The sequence below is a fragment of the Gouania willdenowi genome, chromosome 13 (genome assembly GCF_900634775.1).
Source record: "Gouania willdenowi chromosome 13, fGouWil2.1, whole genome shotgun sequence".
NCBI lineage: Eukaryota > Metazoa > Chordata > Actinopteri > Blenniiformes > Gobiesocidae > Gouania > Gouania willdenowi.
This window is the reverse complement of record NC_041056.1, coordinates 17,375,454-17,395,352: the sequence shown is the minus strand read 5'-3', so window position 1 is coordinate 17,395,352 and position 19,899 is coordinate 17,375,454. Positions and strand designations below refer to the sequence as shown.

At 40.3% G+C, this 19,899-nt stretch overlaps 1 protein-coding gene across 1 annotated transcript in view; it reads left to right on the top strand.

Moving 5' to 3' along the window:
* The window catches only part of LOC114474630 (uncharacterized), a 71,398-nt gene that overhangs the window by 27,539 nt on the left and 23,960 nt on the right, over nt 1-19,899 (top strand). Inside the window, exons 46-60 of the mRNA XM_028465050.1 lie at nt 1,069-1,224; nt 2,110-2,226; nt 2,427-2,588; nt 2,745-2,963; nt 3,084-3,254; nt 3,607-3,741; nt 4,439-4,654; nt 5,272-5,450; nt 7,107-7,209; nt 7,352-7,510; nt 10,483-10,645; nt 10,812-10,915; nt 12,604-12,783; nt 12,865-13,086; nt 17,081-17,260. Of these exons, the coding sequence (XP_028320851.1) occupies nt 1,069-1,224; nt 2,110-2,226; nt 2,427-2,588; nt 2,745-2,963; nt 3,084-3,254; nt 3,607-3,741; nt 4,439-4,654; nt 5,272-5,450; nt 7,107-7,209; nt 7,352-7,510; nt 10,483-10,645; nt 10,812-10,915; nt 12,604-12,783; nt 12,865-13,086; nt 17,081-17,260 (2,466 nt within the window). The remainder of the gene's footprint in view (nt 1-1,068; nt 1,225-2,109; nt 2,227-2,426; nt 2,589-2,744; nt 2,964-3,083; nt 3,255-3,606; nt 3,742-4,438; nt 4,655-5,271; nt 5,451-7,106; nt 7,210-7,351; nt 7,511-10,482; nt 10,646-10,811; nt 10,916-12,603; nt 12,784-12,864; nt 13,087-17,080; nt 17,261-19,899) is intronic.

The following is a 19,899-nucleotide window of genomic DNA, read 5'->3' as shown; positions in this document are numbered from 1 at the left end:
ATCCGTACGCAGCACGGTTTAAGTCACGTAATAGGTCCGTCATTGGCCTGTTTAGGTCACGTGACTAAGACTAAACCTACCCGTAGCCTAACCCTAAACCTAAACCTAAGACGCTACGTATGTGCACTTCCTTAAACATACCGATAGCACCAGGGGTTGTCCGTACAGCAACTTAGTAAAGCAAATAGACACTTTCATGAATAAACAGTAAGAACAAATATAGGGATGAATATATTGCACAGTTACAAATTATTGTAATTGAGTTGCTTTTATTGGTACTTGTACTTTTTTGAGTATATTTTAAAGTCACTAATTTTACTTGTACTTACTGTAAGTAGATTTTAAAAGAAGTAAAGTAATTTGTTACATTTCTACACCCAACTGTTACTGAGTAAATTATATACACTTTCTATGGTTCAGGTTAGGGTTTCTACTTTTTGTGTTGTTACCCATATGACACATTTGCCATGGCACTGTTTTCGAGTTCATAAATGCAGTAATACTTAAAGCATGATATATATATTTTTTTAAATTTCAAATTGAATTAATTGGTGTTATTTTGTTTAAAAAAAAAAAAAAAAAAAAAATAGAATTGTACATTTTGACAAACCTTTAATTTTATACAGATGCCTTTGTGGAAAAATAATTAAGATTTTGTCTTTTTTAAATTTACACATGAGATTTTCACCATTTGCAAGGGAACTGTTGATAGATTTATTACCAACAATAAATGTTGGGGGTGAAAGTAACTAGTAGCTTTTACTTTGAGTACTATTTTTACTTTTTTCTCGTGCTTGAGTATTTCATGTATGAATTACTTGTACTAATACTTAAGTACAATTGCAATCAAGTACCAGTACTTCTATTTGAGTAGGATATGTCAGTTTTCTTTACACCTCTGGAAAGAGGATATATTATAGTCAGCAAATAACCAATGCACTGTAATGTAAATAGAACATTTATGTATTCTGTATTCATGTGTGAGCATCTGTGCATGCATGTGCTTTACGGAACAGTAAAGCAGAGTAAAGGTTATTTTTACTGGCATGGTCATTTGTCTTCGTACAGGCACTCTCTTTGGGAGTATTGGAGCTCAGGCTAAAGATGACTGTGAAGCCTGTTACCCTGGTTTTTACTGCCCCGCATGGGCTCAGACATCTGCTGACCTGCTCTGCCCCCCAGGGTGGTTCTGTCCAGCAAGATCAACGTCTGGACAACAGCCAGGTACAGTGCAAACCGTCAGGAGACAGTTCAAGTGTACACACAGAATGTTATTTGTCCGTATGAGAATAGTTTTGAATATGTGCGCACAGTATGTGTGCAAGAGTGATACAGTGTAGTGGTAAAAAAAAAAAAATCAACATTAAAACTTCCCTTTTTGACTGCCAATGCATGCAAAAAATGCTGTGAACCTTTTGCTAATTGAATTTATAGTCTGTGACTCTGTATTTGTCCATTTTCATTATTTTTTAACAGTTTCCTTGGCAGAACTTAAAATTTGTTTGCAGATGCAGAAAGGCAGTATATTAAAATAAATAAATAAATAAATAAATAAATAAATATGCATCGTTGTTAGGGGGCTGTTGTGGAGCGTTCTGCAGTTTTATTGCTCTTGAGGCTATAGGGACCTGCTGATTCTGAAAGCCTCGACGCAGATTGCATTTACTCGGTCAATACATTATGGTTTAGATTAGATAGAAGTTCATAATATAAACACACACCACAAGATGAAGCAAAACCAAATAAATATGTAAAAGAGTGCAGCACATTTGTATTTTTAACTTAATATTTTATTACCTAGATCAGGGATACCTTTATGCAAGCTGCGATAGCGTTGCTGGATTTGATTGCAAATATTAGAGAGCTACCTGAGATACATATTTTTCCTTTCCAATTATAAGTAAAAAAAAAACCAAAAAAAAAAAACCCTTGTGATAGTTTTTCCACCTGTATTATTAATACCCACTGTGTGCCATCTCAACAGCGTGAGCCTCACTCTGATATAGCCTGTTATTTAATAGTTTTGTTCTAAAAACAACAACAACAACAACTAATGTAAAGATAAACACAAATTGGAGGGAAAACATGAGATTATTTTGCCCTCCACAGGACACCAGTGCCCCCCAGGCTACGCGTGCCCAAGAGGCAGTTCTGAGCCAATCATCTGTAGTCCTGGTGCATATCAATCTGAATCTAGAGCGTCTACATGTAGAGATTGCCCACCAGGTAAAAAAAAAACATTTGTACACATGTATTTCATGGTTCTTTAAACATTTATTAAAAAAAACTAATTTTTATTTACTTTTTTACACTTGATCCCATGTTGAATCTGTTGTTATCTATTGACTAGTATCAGCTGTGAAGGGATGTATGTCTTAAAGCTGAATTAGACTGTAATTATGAGGCCTCCATCTCTCCATCTCCAGGATTTTACTGTATTAAGGGCTCGTCCACACCATTTCCATGTCCAGTAGGTCATTTCAGTCCATCAACTGGCCGGTCCTCACTCAGCGACTGTTCCCCCTGCCCTCCTGGTTCTTTTTGTAACAGCAGTGCACTGATACAACCCTCAGGACCTTGCACACCAGGTCTGAGAGTCTTGGGTCATCCCAGGAGAAAATCTTTGGGCTTGCATGCTTTATTGCATGACTGTAGTTTCTTCTAAACATCACTGTTTATTTGTTTCACATTGTGATTTTTTTCCGCACTCTCGGTGAGGTGTCTGTTTGCATTGTTTACCACAGGACATTTTTGTTCCCTGGGGTCCATCGAGCATTCTCCCGTCTCCAAGCCTTATGGAGATGTTTGTCCCATGGGACATTTCTGTCCTCAGGGTGGTGGGTTACCCAAACCCTGTCCTGTTGGCAGTTTCCTCCCAGAGCCTGGAGCGTTCTCCCTCTCCCAGTGCATCCCATGTCCTCCAGGGAAATACTGCCTCCACCCTGGAGCAGCACAGCCCACAGGTGTGGGATAACATGAGTCTAGCTTATTATTGGTTTATAAGAATGTTAAATATTTTAGTTAGATTTGTCCTGAATTGTAGTAATATTTTTCTCAGGCCATTTTCTTTGTTTTTGTGTCAGGTCTGTGTTCTGCAGGGTTTTTCTGCTCTGGAAACGCAAGAAGTCCCACACCTCAAGCCGAGCCATCATGGCTGAGCTGTCTTATTGAAACACTGCAGAATCAAACAGTGAAGACAGACTCTACCCTCTGGATGGAGAATCTGTCCTGCTTTAGCAGCTCTGCTATTTCTAGTAAAGACAAGGTTTTATCAGTTTATAACAGTGTGATAAATGCTCCTTTGGAAAGGGCAAAACATCAGTTTCTTCTGGCTGTTCGACCAGAAAAAAAGCCATTTTCACGTTGTTATAAATGTTTCACAAGCACTGGTTTTACAGTTTGACCTTCCTGCTCGGAATTTGACAATTAATCACACCATAAGGTGTTTTATTGTACTAAGCTGCCTTCCCCTGAGGGCACTAATGAATCAGCATGCAAAAGACCTGCTGGTCATTGGTTTTTGTGTTTGTTAGATAAAGATTTAACATGATCTAACTTTTTATTTTAACTTTGCTTTCATGCTTTATTTGCCACGTTTTCTTAAAGTGAGTGACACAAGCTGGATCGCAGGAGTATTGATGCCACAGGCTGATTCAGAACGTATTGTGACTTGCATGGCGGCACCTCTCAAAACTCCCAACACTACATGTTTCACCTACAGTGGAGATATATGCCCCAAGGGTGAGCAAATCCTGTTTTAAAGTGATACTTTCTCCATCCCCCCAGGGCACAAATTTCATGTTTATCACTCATGACACATTTGTCCCATTTATTCTATTTGCTGCGACACGTGACAAATACTATGGAATCTACCACGTGTGTGTGCCACATTTGAGTTTTAATCTATCTAATCTTTGTGGCGTTTGAAGGTTCCTTTTGTAAAAAGCTACTGAAAAGTCAAATCGAGGTGTGAAAAATATGCCTTTCGTCTTATTTCTTCATAGCCAGTTCTGCACAGATAAACACAGAAATGCCTGTCTCCAGTGCAATCTGTTATAAATCTATCTTCATGGTACAACAACTCAGCAGCAAGATGTGCAGCTATTTCTGCAGAAGGAATTCATCCATCAGATGTGCTCCCTTTTTAATGTTTATCTTTGCCCATTTTGCCCACTGTGGCATTATTTTTAAGAAGAAACTTTACATGTTAAGACTGTACTGTGATTACATAAAAGAAGCACAACTGAATAAGTAAATCTCTTTCAGCGTTAAGTGAGATTTGGTTGTTAAGCCATACATGGAGGAATAATGTGCGAAAAGGAAAAACATGGCAGGAAAGCTTTCAATGCAGGATAAAGTGCATGCTTTAAATCCCACTGAAAATTGATTTTCCGGATGAATACAAGTAATCTTTATTTACTTTTTGTGGATTTTTCAGGATTTTATTGCCCTATGGGCTCTGCTTATCCTCAACTCTGTGAGGCAGGCTCCTTTTGCAACAGAACTGGTCTAGGGACTCCATCCGGACTCTGTGCAGCTGGGTATTACTGCCCCAGAGGCTCATCAGAACCTCACCAAACCCCTTGTCCCAAAGGACATTACTGTCCCTTTAGAACCCCAGTTCCTCTTCCATGTCCTCCTGGAACTATAAAAAGTAAGAAATCAATAATGTTGTTGTTGTTGTTGTTTATAACACGCCTTGCAATAGAAAGAATATACAATATAACAAGCATAGATTGAGTATCAATGTTTACCTTCATTAAAAAATTAAAAAATCAGCACAAATTAGATTTCCCTTTTGTTTTTAATTAAATAACACATTTTCAGCTACTATAATAAGTTATAAAACAGTACACCCAATCCCTTTTCTCCAGTTAAATGTCCTTACATGAACTGTGCTTTGGTTCATTGATGTGGAGAAATGTGAAAACGTTCATGAAAGCATTTGCCCCAAAGCTGCCTTTGAATAATTGCATTCACAAAGTGGCTTAATCGTGTAATTGTATTCTTGTCTTTCAGCCGACAACTAGAATCTTATTAAAACGTTTTGCTACTCTTTCTATGAGTCGGAAACTGATAAGGGACTGTGTGTGTGTTTAGCATTCAAAAAAGCTTTGTAATCATTTTATTTCCTTCACTGCACTATCCAACAGGAGGAGGAATTTGTTTAGATTTTTGCCAGTTAACAATTTAGGTGTGTAAATTGGAAATCTATTGTTGAAAAGCCATTTTTTTTTTTTTTATTGTGGGTTTTTTTTCTGTATGGATCAGGTTCAGTCGGTGGAGCCACTGTTGAGGCTTGTCAGCCCTGTCCCCCAGGTTACTTCTGCCACCAGGGAGGAGGAGTTGAGACAAGTGGTCAGTGTGCAAAAGGCTACTATTGTCCTGAGGGGCAGAGTTCTCAAACACCACAACAGCACATCTGCTCAGTTGGACATTATTGTGAGAAGGTCAGGACCCCAGTATTATCCTTTGCACTTTTTTCTACTGACTTTTTGTTGTTGTTGCAGAAGTCTGCTTTGTTCAGCATTAAAGAGTACCTGTAGTGAAAATGTATATTAAAAAATTTGTTTAATGTGTGACCAATAAAAAAATTGCACCTTTTTATAAAAAAAACACATTAAAATGAATTTTTAGTGTTACGTTGGTCTAAAGTTTCTGAACAATGGCGAAGTGTAATGCTAATAATTGCTGTAACAACAAGAGAAAAAACATTTATTTTGCGTCTCTAAGTAGGAGTGTCCCCATCCGATATTGATATTGGTCCGATATCAGCCAGAAAACGAAATTCAGATTGTATCGGACTGCATCTAAAATCTCCGATAAGTTTTTGTTGTGTTTGTCCCCGCCCTCAGTTGTTCCCACCATATACTGACAGTAAAAAATAACTGAAGTGAACTTGAATTGTTGACTATTGTTCTCTATTTGAGTAATGATTGATCAAGCCTTTTCTAACATTCCACACTAATAAATAAGTAATAAAAGCATGTATGATTCATGCTGATATGGTATTGTATCGGAAGTGAAAAAGTTGTATCGGGACGTCCCTATCTCTAAGGCAAGACGTTGGCTCCATAATATTGGTACGGAATACACACATTGGTACAAAATTTCCGTTCGGACCAAATTCGGTGATATGCGAGGACCGATTCAAGCCGAGCTGCTCTGAGAGGGATCTGCAGGCTAAGCTAATGGGCTAAGCTAATTGGCACAATGCAAAATTTATGTTTGAAATCTGATGCAGTCGTGACAGAATATCTTCATGGAAAATCTCATTGCAGCTTGTAAACGTACTTGTTCAGAGTACTATTAACCTTTCTGCTTACGTGTGCAGGTGTCATGCAGTGACAAGCAGTCAGGGTAGGCAAGGTAGGCAGTGCCTACCCAAGGGTGAATTGATATTTTGATTATTTGTTTTAATTATAATATAATTATAAATTATTTATTTTTCCATTTCCGATAGCCTACAGTACCTATGAGTTTGAAAGTCATATACACTACCGGTTAACAGTTTTAGAACACCCTAATTTTTCCAGTTGTTTATTGCAATTCAAGTCGTGCAAGTCCAATGAATAGCTTGAAATGGTACAAAGGTAAATACTGAACAGCCAGAGGTTAAAAAAAAAGGTTTGGTTCCCCAAAACTTAAAAATAATGTACATTTCAAAATGATACAAATAGGCCTTTCAGGGAACACAAAGTGGGTTAACAATTTAAAGCTGTTCTGTGTCAAAGAAGGTTGAATCAGCCTTAAAAGCTGGTGCTATTAATTCCTACAGGTGATCCATCTTTTCTTGGTTACTTCTAACCCCCTCTGTCTGCATAAAAGCAGTGTTGGGACACACTGTGGTACCAGACCCTCATGTGCATCAGATGAACAATATTGTTCATGATTTCTTTTTCAACTCAAATTGCTTGTTTGTTCTATGCTTTTCATGTGCAATGACACAATAACCTGAATAACCTGTCGTGTTCTAAAACTTTTGACCCGTAGTGTACATTGTCACTACAGGTTCCCTTTACCATTAAAGGTAGAATCTTTGAAGGCCTAAATCTTACCCGTGATGATGCCTATAATGAGATGGATAAATTCCTATTATCATTTAGGGCAGTGTGAGGCAGACGCCATGTTCTCCCAGCAGCTATCAATCAACAACAGGCCAAGGCAGCTGTGAAACATGCCCTGCTGGCTTCTTCTGTCAAGATCAAGGTAGACCCCATGAGTGGACAAATGGGAAGTGGGTGGATGACGATATGTTCACTCGCAGATAATCCCCAAGTAATCAACCTTTAAATCACTGTGGGCTTTCGAAAAGATGCTGACAAATGTTTTCCTTTGGATTCATCATCAGGAATGACCCAACCACTTCCCTGTGGAAGAGGATTTTACTGTCCCAGTGGATCAGCAAATCAACATCCCTGTCCATCAGGAAGCTATGGAAACGTGTCACAACTGGTTGAGGAATGGCAGTGCTCCCCGTGTGACCCTGGGATGTACTGTGAAGGAGTTGGTATGTTTGGAATCCATTAATCATGCTTGAATGGATATTTACAGTAAATATATACCTACCAGCCACATATGACCACTTGCCCAATATTGTGTAAAGCTGATTGAAGTATTGATTCCACTAGACGAGACCCTTAAAGGTGCAGTCTGCAACTCTCATAAAAATGACTTTTTGTCATATTTGCTAAAGCTTTCACTATGTAAGGACAGCTTTACATGAAACTAGTAGTTTGTGTGAAAAAATCAGACTCATTTAGTCCCCTCTGCTGCTCCTGTAGCCTTTGGCAGATTGCCAGAATGCACCGCGACCGAGCAAAAAAAAACCAATCAGAGCCAGGATTGGGTTTGATGGGCTGTCTGACAGCTGTTGCTCACAGGCCCCGCCTTTTTCCCAGAGCTAGGGCGCCCTCTTTTTTACAGTGTATGGTCTGGAGGAGTAGAAGATAGAATTGGTGACTTTTCTGCTTGAAATGTAATTACTGCTGCTTGATTTACATTATGTTCGATTTGTACTTGTTACACTAGAACTCTGTGGTGCATGTGTTGTTTGTGGGTGCGCACAGCAGCCCCCGTTTTGGCTGCTGTAAGTGACACTGTGTTGTTGCTGTTGCTGAGGTGTGTGCACATTGAGAGAGAGAAGCACTGCAGTAATATGCTTTTAACAGAGCATGTTATATTACTGTGATGTTGCTGTCGGACTAATGTTAGCTTGTTAGCTCCTCTGAGGGAGAGACTTTGGAAAGTTTGGAGGCAGGGCAAGAGAGCAGCGGGGAGGGAGGGGGAGCGAGGGATCTGAAAGTCGCAGACTGCACCTTTAAAGGTGTTTAATGATGTATAGCACAATTGTCAATATTCAGGAATGTTAAGCTAAAATCATAGAGAGCTGCTGTCCTGCAGGTTTAAACATCTCCCAGAGACCCAAACCTGATTTGGAGGTCTAATTAATGCCTGAGAACTGTTGGGGTGTTACTGTTACTATTGTCATTTGTCAACCACTTCTGCATTTATGCCAGTGGAGTAATGAAAGAATCCACTTCACCTTTCTGCATCCTAGTTTTAGAAATGATTTTACTTTGTGTCACATAGTTTATGGTTGTGCTACATTTTTTGGTCCTTACTGCAGATTTCAATCTACTAGAAATGGTCTGGATGGATTAGAAGCAGATGGTCATCAAACAAGGACAAGCATTTCATTTCATTTCATTTATTTATTTATTTGAATTAGGACATTACATATTAATCAATGTGTCAGCAAACAGCATCAACATAAATATGCCGGAGTTAGCACATTAGCTAAATTTCATCCATTGTCCTAAGGCAGGTAAACATGTGATATTGCATACAGTTGAACAATACCATTTAACATACAGTTGAGCAAGATGGCACAATGAGACAAACATTAAACTGACTGACAATAGAAAACATGATACCACATATACTATTTACAATAAAGAACTACAGTCAGGAGTTAAAAGAGCCCAAGAAAAAGTACAATATTATCTATGGGTGCATGACTGCTTTGCTTTCAACCATTTTTAGAGAATTACTTTAAACGTTGGTTAATTGCCACAGTTTCTGATGTTTACCACAAGTGTATTCCATAATTTCCATAAAGTGCATTCCATAGGTTCCAAGTTGCATCAGCTGTGCGTTGGCTGCACGATGAGTACTTTTCTCATGGATTTTCTTCCTTAAGATCGCTTTGATGATCTCACTCGTCCCAAGAGAGGTCCTCTCTTTCTTCTACTCAGTCGTGTCGCGGAGCGTGATATCCGTCACATCTAAAGTAACTCCAACACACATCCTTACTAGTAATAAGTATACATATGCAACTGAAAATGTGGAGAAAGCCACAACAACAAAATTCAAAATAAAAAGGAAAATCAACCTAATCAGGCATTGTAAAGACTGTCACATCCGACTGAACACGAATGCTTCCCATGAATCATGCGAGAAGTACTTTAACTGTGTTTTAAAAATAAATGTGCTGTGGTAATACATGAAACACAATGTACTACCAATTTTATTGCAGGTCATGACTAATGCTGGTAACCTTTAAGCAAAAAATTACAGGTTGAGAAAAAAAAAAAAAAACTAACTTGGTAAATGAGGCCCTACAACCCTGAACTTTTGTGCAAATCAGATTTCTTTTTATTTTGGTTGACATGATCTATCTTTTGCTATCTACTTCCAGATTAGATTTTAATATATCACCCATCTGCACTGCTGGAATTGGTCATTTGAAGTCTTACCATTTTAGATTCTGTTGAATCTTTTAATGATTTTAATGCTACAACATCGAACTACTTTCAAAACATAATGCTTTAAAGCTCTTGTTTTTAGGACCAACCAGTATTAGTAATATTGATAACACGTGACTTGAAGTTTTATACATAGTGCTGACATTACGCTGTCATGAACAAGGTGTCACGAAGGCTGTCATTAAGTGTCGTTCACTAAATTGCGACACCTTTTGCTAAATTAAGACACCTTTGGAGCTATGTTAGCATTTATTTTTGGTTAGGTGGAGGGATCTAGTGGGTTTAGGTTGGTTTAGGGTTAAAGTTAGGGTTAGGGGGTTTGTGTAACGGAGAGTTAGGGTAAAGAACAAAACTTAATGACAGCCAACATGACATCTTATTCAAGTTAATGACAGGTGTCATGTCCTAATATTGACAACATAATGTCAGCCTTCATGAATAAAACTTCAAGTTAAGTTTTTTTTGTAATTTTACACATGCAAGTGGCTACAAGTATCAAAGGAGAGATATGTGATTAATGTCATTAATGCATGAACAGGAGATGAATTTAGGATAATGCTTATTATCGCAGATGTTTTATTCCATTCAGTTTAAAGTAATTCACCATGAATAATATTGATGGTTTGGACATTTTGTTTCTTATTTTTGAATAAAGAAAGTATCTTATATAATACTATAATATAACAAAATAAATAAGTAATTTCTGTTTCAAAAGGACGGACTGCCCCAGGTGGACTCTGTGCTGCTGGATTTGTCTGCGTCGGAGGAGCCTCTGACCCGTCACCATCAGGAGATTCAACAGGATTCGTATGTCCTCCGGGGTTCTTCTGTCCTGTCGGGACCTCTGTACCAAAACCATGCCCAAAAGGAACATTCAGGTCCATGAAAAGCATTTTTATTTAGTTTCATTTTGTTTTAGATATCTATATTATAATTATTATATTTGTATAGATTATTAAGGAACATTAACTTAGAAACATTCTACCATAGTTCTTCAATGTTAGATAAAGAAGTTTATTTTAATGTGTTAATGTCTCGTGACAGTGAGCAGCATGGGCTTGTAGACCGTTCACAGTGTCGGCTCTGCACTCCTGGCTTTTACTGTTCAGGGATGGGCCTCAATAAAGTTTCTGGACCCTGTTTGCCAGGTAAAAACAATTCTGCTACATTAGGCAACACTGAAATGCATAAATTATTAATGCAATATAGTAATCTAAAGTTGTTTGGACACAAATCATAATATCCAATTTCTTTAAGGTACATAAAGGTGCATAAAGTGTAGAAAAACATGAAAACTAAACAACATTCATTCATAATGCAATATTGATATGTATAACTGTTTATGTTTTCCATGTCTTTTGTTTGATTTGTTTTATATTCGGAAACAAATGTATTTTTATTTAGTATTACAAAGTGTAATAACTATAATAAATTATAATGATTATATTCAATATCAATCAATCAATCTTTTATTTGTATAGCGCCAAATCATAACCAATGGTATCTCAAGACACTTTACAGTAGAGCAGTCTTAAGGACGGACTCTTCATTTTATGGATGCACACATATGCATATATACGTATATACACATACATATGTATCCCACACCCAACATGAATTCATCATGGCGGCAAGGAAAACCTTCTGTTAAGCAGCAGGAACCTTGTGTGGATCCCATTCCTATGATGAACAGCCATCCACGTTATGCTGTGTTGGGTGTGTGCAGAGGAGAGGGTGGAGACAGAGTTGTTGAGACTCTGTAACTCCACACTGAGGATCCCATGGACCTGCAAGACAAAAGCCAGAAGGAGTACAGGAGCAAACACACAAGGGAAGAAGCAGACATAGAGGGAGTGTTTGAGAGAGGAATGGGACCCTCTCTGGTCCCTCTCTAACCTAAATGACCTCTCTCTTAACGCCCTCTCCAACCTCTCTCCAACCGAGCATGCCAGACCCCCCCACCAGCAGTCTATGCCTATTGCATCTTAACTATGAGCTATGAGCTGGTTCCTAACTAAAAGCTTTACCAAAGAGGAATGTTTTGAGCCTAACCTTAAAGGTAGAGAGGGTGTCTGCCCCCCGAACCGTGGTTGGTAGATGGTTCCAGAGAAGTGGGCCCTGATAATTGAAAGCTCTTCCTCTTATACTACTTTTAGAGACAAATGGAACAACGAGTAGTCCAGCATTTTGAGAGCGTAGTGTTCTGGGGGGATTGTGTGGCACTACAAGCTCCTTGAGATAGACTGGTGCCTGTCCGTTTAGGGCTTTATAAGTGAGAAGAAGAATCTTGAATTCTATTCTATATTTTATGGGAAGCCAATGCAGAGAGGCTAATACAGGAGTAATGTGATCTCTTCTCCTAGTTTTAGTCAGTACACGTGCTGCAGCATTTTGAACCAGCTGAAGTGTCTTAAGCGACTTGCTCGGGCAGCCTGCTAAAAGAGAATTACAATAATCCAGTCGAGAGGTAACAAAAGCATGGACTAGCTTTTCGGCGTCGCTCTGAGACAGGATAGATCTGATTTTAGCAATGTTACGGAGATGAAAGAAGGCAGTTCTTGAAGTTTGTTTTATGTGAGAGTTGAAGGATAAATCCTGATCAAATAGAACCCCAAGGTTTCTAACAGTTGTGCTGTAGTATAGTATAGTATTGTGATGTTTTAAGAAATCTTTACAAACTTTTTTTTGGTCGATTTTTTTGTCTTTTATTCTTTTCTGATCAAACTGGGATTCTATGGCTATCAATCTAACATTTTTTTTTATTACTATATTGGTGTGTCTTTCTTAATATTTGTATGGAGGGCTTTTAAAATATCTATATTGGCATGTTTTGTAGGTTTTTTCTGTCTTGAAGGATCCCAGTCTGCCACTCCAATGTCAGACAAGTTTGGAAGCGTTTGTCCAGCAGGTCACTACTGTGCAGAGGGCAGCGTTGTCCCTGCACCCTGCCCTGCAGGCACCTATCAGAATAAGACTGGGGGAAAAGGCAAAGATGACTGCAAACCGTGTCCGTTTGGTTGGTTACACACCAAGTAAAAAATTAAAACAGACATTTTGTCCCCTGAGCACCTCATCATTGTGAATATTTCTTTTCCAGGGTACTTCCAGGATTTATCAGGCCAGAACAAGTGCAGTCCCTGTCCTCCTGGGTACCTCTGCCTGTCTCTAAACCCCAGTCCCACTAGAGGAAGCTTTGTTGGAGTTTCCAGCCCTTTGCCTTGTCCTCCTGGTTTTATCTGTCCCAGGGAGAGTCCAGACCATTTGCCTCTCCCGTGTCCCAAAGGCAGCTACAGTTCCAGCCCCGGTCTCAGCTCCATAGGTAAAAACTTTTTATACATTTTTGCAAATGCTTTTTAACTGCCTCAATGAAATGATAGTTTGAACATATACAGTAAGTGGAGTAATAATAAATAGTGACTCTTAAAGCTGCGATCCAGAGTTTCTGAGAAACGTCTCGATGTCCCGCCCTAAACAGCTTCATTTCCTCCCACTGCCTCTGCCAATCTACCAGAAGCCACGCCTCTACTTTTCTGCACACGCATCGCGAAACATAATAAGGTCACATCGGGATAGGTGTATGGGTCAGGTAAGAGCCAAAATCATATTTACCTGTTTGCTGTTGTGAAGTGCGGGTGGCGCGTCCTTATTTCCGTGCACAGTTCCGCATTCACTTTGATTGACAATCTCAAAAACACTAAGTTGAAGCCTATTGGCTGGGCGCAGTCGTCGATTGTTTCTATTTGTATAGGGGTCTATAGGACAAAGGAGGAACTTATATACATTAATGTATATGAATGACCACAGGACCATTTTTGTAAATATCATATTTGTATAATTATTATTTTTAGGGGGCCAAGCCCGCGGGGCCTGGGGACCGCGTATGTTAGCCTTATTGTAATCGTTAGGATTATTATTATTATAGTAACATTTTATTTTTCTCTCTATAAAAGTGTTTCTGCAGGCTAAACCGTGCAAGGGAGGACAGTGCCCTATGGAGGGCGGGTCCAGGACCCTCAGCTTACCTTGGACGCAAAAACTCACATGTCCGCCTGCAGGTGGCACTATACCAAGGTCAAAAATTTTAGCCTCGTTTTGGCCTATAACTCCCACACCGTATGTCACACATTCAAAAACATTATATCCACAAACTCCCTGAATAGCATTGATGCACCTGGGCCAGGCCACTCCCATTTCCGCCTTAACTTTTGTTTGGAGCAAAATTGCAAAAACTGGAAAACCTACTTTTTCTAACTCCTCCTTGGGGTTTTGTCTAATCAGCGTGAAACTTGGCACGTAGAGTCTTCAGTTAGACCTGATCTAAATTTCAGCAAAGAATTTTGTTTGTGCAAAATATGCGCAAATTATTAACGAGTAAAGTTTTCTAGCTAGCTATAAAAACGCAAACTGGTGCAAATCTCGGTCAAAATAAAGGCTAACAACACCAAATCTGAGATTCTTGGTTGGCATGTGACTGTGGGGGTATGCGCTAAATTTGAATAATGTAGGCCACTAGGGGGTGCTGCGAATATGGGATATTTATATCTCTTAAATGGCAACACCGATTTTTACCAAATTTGGTGGGTATGACCTAGGGTCGCTCCTGAGGCCATATCTTAAAGTTAATTGCGATTGATCAAAGTGGGTGTGGCTTATTATGTCACAACACATAAATAAACAAACATTAATTTCAGCTGAATTATTATGTTGAGGGCTATGAAATTTACAGGGTGGATATAGAAGACCACACAGACCACCCATACCAAAAATTGCACCACTAGGTGGCACTATAATTGCAAAAACATTTTGGCCTCTAACTTTCACATTTTAATTCACATCTTCATAAACTTCATATCCACGTGTTTCATTGAGTCGCATCTTCTGACACAGATGGCATATTGCGCTTTGTAACTCACTACACATCAAAAACCTATCTTTTCAAACTCCTCCTTGGGGTTTTGTCCAATCACCATGAAACTTGGCACATAGAGACTTCCTTTGAACCTGATCTAAAGTTCAGCAAAGAATTTTGTTTGGGAAAAATATGCGCAAATTTTCTAGCTAGCTATAAAAACATGAACTGTTGCATATCTTGGTCAAAATAAAGGCTAACAACACCAAATCTAAGATTGATGTTGGTTGGCATGTGACTGTGAAGGTATGAGCAAAATGTGAATAATTTAGGCCACTAGGGGGCGCTGCAAATATGGGAAGGTTATCTTTCTTAAATGGCAAGACAGATTTTTACCAAACTTGGTGGGTATGACCGTGAGTCGCTCCTGAAGCCATATCTTGAAGTTAATTGCGATTGGTCAAAGTGGGCGTGGCTTATTACAACATAAATTATAAATAAACAAACATTTATTTCAGCTGAATTATTATGTTGAGGGCTGTGAAATTTACAGGGTACATGTAGAAGAGCACACACATCACCCATACCAAAATGTGAGCCACTAGGTGGCGCTATAATTGGTGCAAATGCATTTTGGCCTACAACTTTCACATTTTAAATCACATCATCCAAAACTTCACATCCATCTGTTCACAGCAAATGGCACATTGGCCTGTGTCCTGACGCTCGCCCCAAGCCCTTCATCCTTCGTGACGTACTTCCATGGGCTCTGCAAAACCTGGGGGCCGAGTCGCTCGAGAAGGCTTGGCCCCCTTTCATAACTGCTTCCAGTTCTAGTTATTATTATTATCTACTTTATTTTTTACTACTGTAATGTGTGTGTATCTGATCCTTATTTTTAACAGTCTTTTACTTAATTATACACTTATTTAACGTTTATTCTTTCTTTTGTCTTTGTTATATGTTTTATTCTTTTATTTATGATTTTAGTTTTCATAAAGCGGCTGTAACAAAAGCAATTTCCCCCTGGGATTAATAAAGGAATTCTGATTAAAAGACTAGTTAGGTATTTTTTTTTTTCGCATTTCAAAAGAATCATACATAAACATAGATTTCTCAGAAACTCCGGATATCAGCTTTAAGGTGACTGAAAAGCCAACATATAGGGGAGCGTGCTTGCTTTAAAGACAGTTTTAACTTAATGCGTATTTAAAGCAAAGGAATTACAGTATTGTAACAACTGTCGTAGGCAGTAATTTTCAAAATAAGTGTACCTAACCTGACTTACTTTTTCCTTATCCAGCTAGCAGTGTTTCCATTTTTTTGTGAATACTCAGAAGCCAGTTCATGACATTTCTTGCCACTTATTGCTGATAGAAAGCTGAAGGTTTGGTTGACATGTCCTGTTCTGTTATATCTGTGTTATTTCTCATATTTTCTTCCTTCTCCATGTACCTTTTCAAAGTCATCCTGCAGATCTTTATCTCCCTTGTCACATGACATATGGTCTTCCTCTGTTGCACCTCTTACACTGTTCTGCCCAACTCCTCAAGAGGTGTTGAAGCCCTGTCTGTCTTCCATTTGTAACGGTGTGTCATGATGGATTTTGTTCTAAAATGTCCCATAGATTTATGATGATGATGAATTTTATTTATAATGCACTTTACTTATTACTTATTTAGTGATCAACTGAAAGATTCAATGTACAATTACAATCAAATGCAATAAAATAATATGTCGTAAACAATCATAGGTTGGAGTAGAGGTGTTGTGAGGGCCCAATCCTTTCCCTTTCTAAAAATAATTAGAAAATCATGTTTTCAGTGAATTTCAATTTATTTTGTTTTTAATTCTATTTTCTGTATGGTTTTTGATGGTCAATGTTGTGTATTGTGTTTTAATCTGTTTTTGTATATATAAGAAAGTGTCTATTTGTACGATTGCCGTACGGACAACCCCTGGTGCTATTGGTACATAGCATCTTAGGGTAAGGGCTAGGGTTAGGTTTTTGGTTAAGTTTAGGTTATAACCCAATATCACAACAATTTTTAGGGTTAGGGTAAAGTTTAGTCATAGTCACATGACCTAAACTGGTCAAATAGGGGCGCTGCGTACGGATAGAATGTTGGTATATTGATACAGCAACCGTACGGATAGCCACTGCCTATATATAATCATGCGGTAGTTTTTCCTTCCAATAAAAAATATGAATGCTTGTTTAAAAATATGTGGTCACATGATCAGTTTCTTTTATGATTTTCTAAATACTAGGTCCTTCTCTCCTAAGACACAAATAAAGTTTAACTTACATTTATGAGTAGAACACAGCGGCTCATTTACATACAACGATAAGTTATACTTGTATCAGGGAGTGATATAATGACATAGTGACTGATTTCACCTGGCAGGAAGCTTGTTTTGTTGTTACACCAGAAACCAAAGCTGTCAATTTGTGTTTGTGCAGGTCAGTGCGTGGCATGTCCAGCAGGTCACTTCTGTGGCTCAGAAGCTTTGATCTCACCGTCAGGAACATGTGCTGCTGGCTTTCTGTGTCTGACCGGGGCCATCGTGCCAAATCCTACTGACAACAAGACAGGATCTCTGTGTCCGCCTGGAAGTTTCTGCCAGAAAGGTCTTAGAGCAGGTATGGATGGATAAGACCATACACCACAGGTTGAAATTAATCAATACTTAGGAGGATAAAATGACTGAGCCTTTCAGTGATGTCAAAACTGGACATCCTTATCTTCCACACTCCACTAGGTCTACTGGTCATTGCATTATATAAACATTACATCCACTTGGGATGAACTGGGATGGCCTGTTATTTACACATTGTTAAAATAACTCAAATACAGTAGTTTAAATAAGTTTTGGTAACACTGTACTTGCAGTTTTATACATCAGGCTGACATCAAGCTGTCATTACACTGCTATTAGCATAAATAAGGTGTAATGAAGGCTATCAATAAGTGTTGTTTGCTAAATTATGACACCTTTTGCTAAATTATGACACCTTTAGAGCTATGTTGGCATTTTTCATATTAGGTGGAGGGATCTAGTGGCGTTAGGTAGGGTTAGGGTTAAGGTTGAAGGTCCAGTGTTATGCTATTTTTCACCCATCTCTATTTGTTCCAAGAACCCCAACAACATAGTATTTGAGTTTTATTCTCCCAAACTCACCTGTTTTCCACAGTTTTAAAACAGTAAAACAGATGGCTATTTAAGCTGCTATTGTGTTTGTGAGTCAGACAAAAGCTGCTCGACGGTGTCCATTCCCCAATGGAGAGGAACTTCCCTATCCCCTGAGTGAATGTGTGTGTTTAGTGAATGTATAAAGTAATATTAAAAAAAGTTGGATTGGGGGAGCGGTGCTCCCCATCCAACCTACAGTATGTGTATATATGTGTATGTGGTGCAATAGCTCCGGAGGGTGGAAGTGGTGGTGTAATTAAAATTGGAGGGATTAGTAGGGCAGCCAGAGGTGGTAGTGCCGCCCGCATGCCACTACTTAATAGCACAGGCGGTGGCCCCCTCCACCCCTAGCCCCACCATCCAGCCCCCCAAGGGTTGGGTATGTGAGTGTGGTGCAACAAGTGGGTGAGCCAGACCAGCTAGGAGTGAGTGATGTGAAGTGTCTATGTAGGAGGCATGTCTGGTATGAGCCCGGCCCGTTCGCATGGCGGGCCACCGGAGAGGGTAGATGGTGCAGACGGGCACGCGGCACCACGGGCCCCAGGGATGCGGCGAGCAGCACATCCGGAGACCCCCCGCGGCACCCCCGAACCATGCCGGCCACACGGAACACGGCGGGACCCCTCCCCCCAGGCGCAGCCAGGCACCAGCCACATCCCCAGCAGTCCAGAAGGCGACCCCCGCCGCCCGCCGGCCCAGAACGGCCTGCCCTGCCAGTGCAGGCAGCAGCCGAGAAGGAGAGAGGCGAGCGCCCCCACCAGGGCCAGCACATGCCCGCATGACACCACGACATAGCACCCTCCACAAGGAGGCGGCCCCGGCCTTCCTGACGAGAAAGGACGCCACCAACCACCCAAGCAGGGCCACCCAGCCAGCCACGGGCCGATAAGCAGGCGAACCCAGGCACCCCCTGCGGTCCCCCAAGTGAGCCCCCGGGGGCGGGGGGGGCCTGGCCCACCGCGCCAGCGGCACCCTCAGTGACGGCACACCCCAGGGAACCAGGCCAAGTGCCCAGACCGGCCTGCGGAGCAACCCCCAGCAACATCCCGCCAACCAACGACCCAGGACGCAAGTGCCGCCCCCAAGAGTAGCCACCCCCAGTGCCAAGGTGGAGGAGAGGGGGAGGACAAGACAGGGGGACAGAGAGCACGAGGAAAGAGTGGCAGAGAAACACGCAGGCCCCCAGCACCAAAGGCCACCCAGATGTGCATGGAGGGGGCAGGAGAGCAACACCAAACTGCCCAGGGACCACGAGAGCACCCGAAAGGGACGCACGCCCGCGCGTAGGCACCCAAAACCCCCCAGCAACCCACCCAAGCCACCCAGGTCGAGGCCACCTCACAAGCCCATGGAGGTCCAGGACTACAGTTAGATCAGTGTGTTAGTAAAGAGTGGTGCTGGGGGTAGCTTGCAGGCTAGATTATCTGGCTTAGAATGAAAAATCAAGATTTAATGCAATTAGAAACCACAGTGTTTGATTTAGCTGTGAGGTAGTTTGAGAGGGAGGAACTCACATTCTTATAGGGTAGGAGGAGCCAGGATTGTCAGGAGGAGGAGTTTCCATGATGTGACTTCACAACACGAGAAAAATCCAACTCGCCCGTTTGGAGCTGACTTTTTACAAAATGTGGACTAACAAGAAAGGGAGGAAACGGAACTTTTTCAACTTCGGCTCTCTGAATGAGGCTAAAGGAATGTACTGTATATCACTGTAACAAAACCATTATAAAATGAATTTTTCATAATACTGACCTGTTAAGGTTAGGGGTTCGGGTAACAAAGGGTTAGGGTAATCAACAACACTTAATGATAGCCTTCGTGACACCTTATTTATGCTAATGACAGGTGTCATGTCATAATAATGACAGCGTATGATCAGCCTTATGTATAAAACTTCAAGTAAAGTTTTTATAATTTTGTCACGAAATGTCCTAATGACCACACATATTGTTAATTGTACACCCCCCCCCCCCCCCCCCCCCGCCAAAAAACAAAAAAAAGTATAAAGTTAATTGAACTCTTTTGTGTCACAGCTGCATTATTTTATGCTTGCTCTTGTGTATCTAAATATAACATTCATTAAATGCT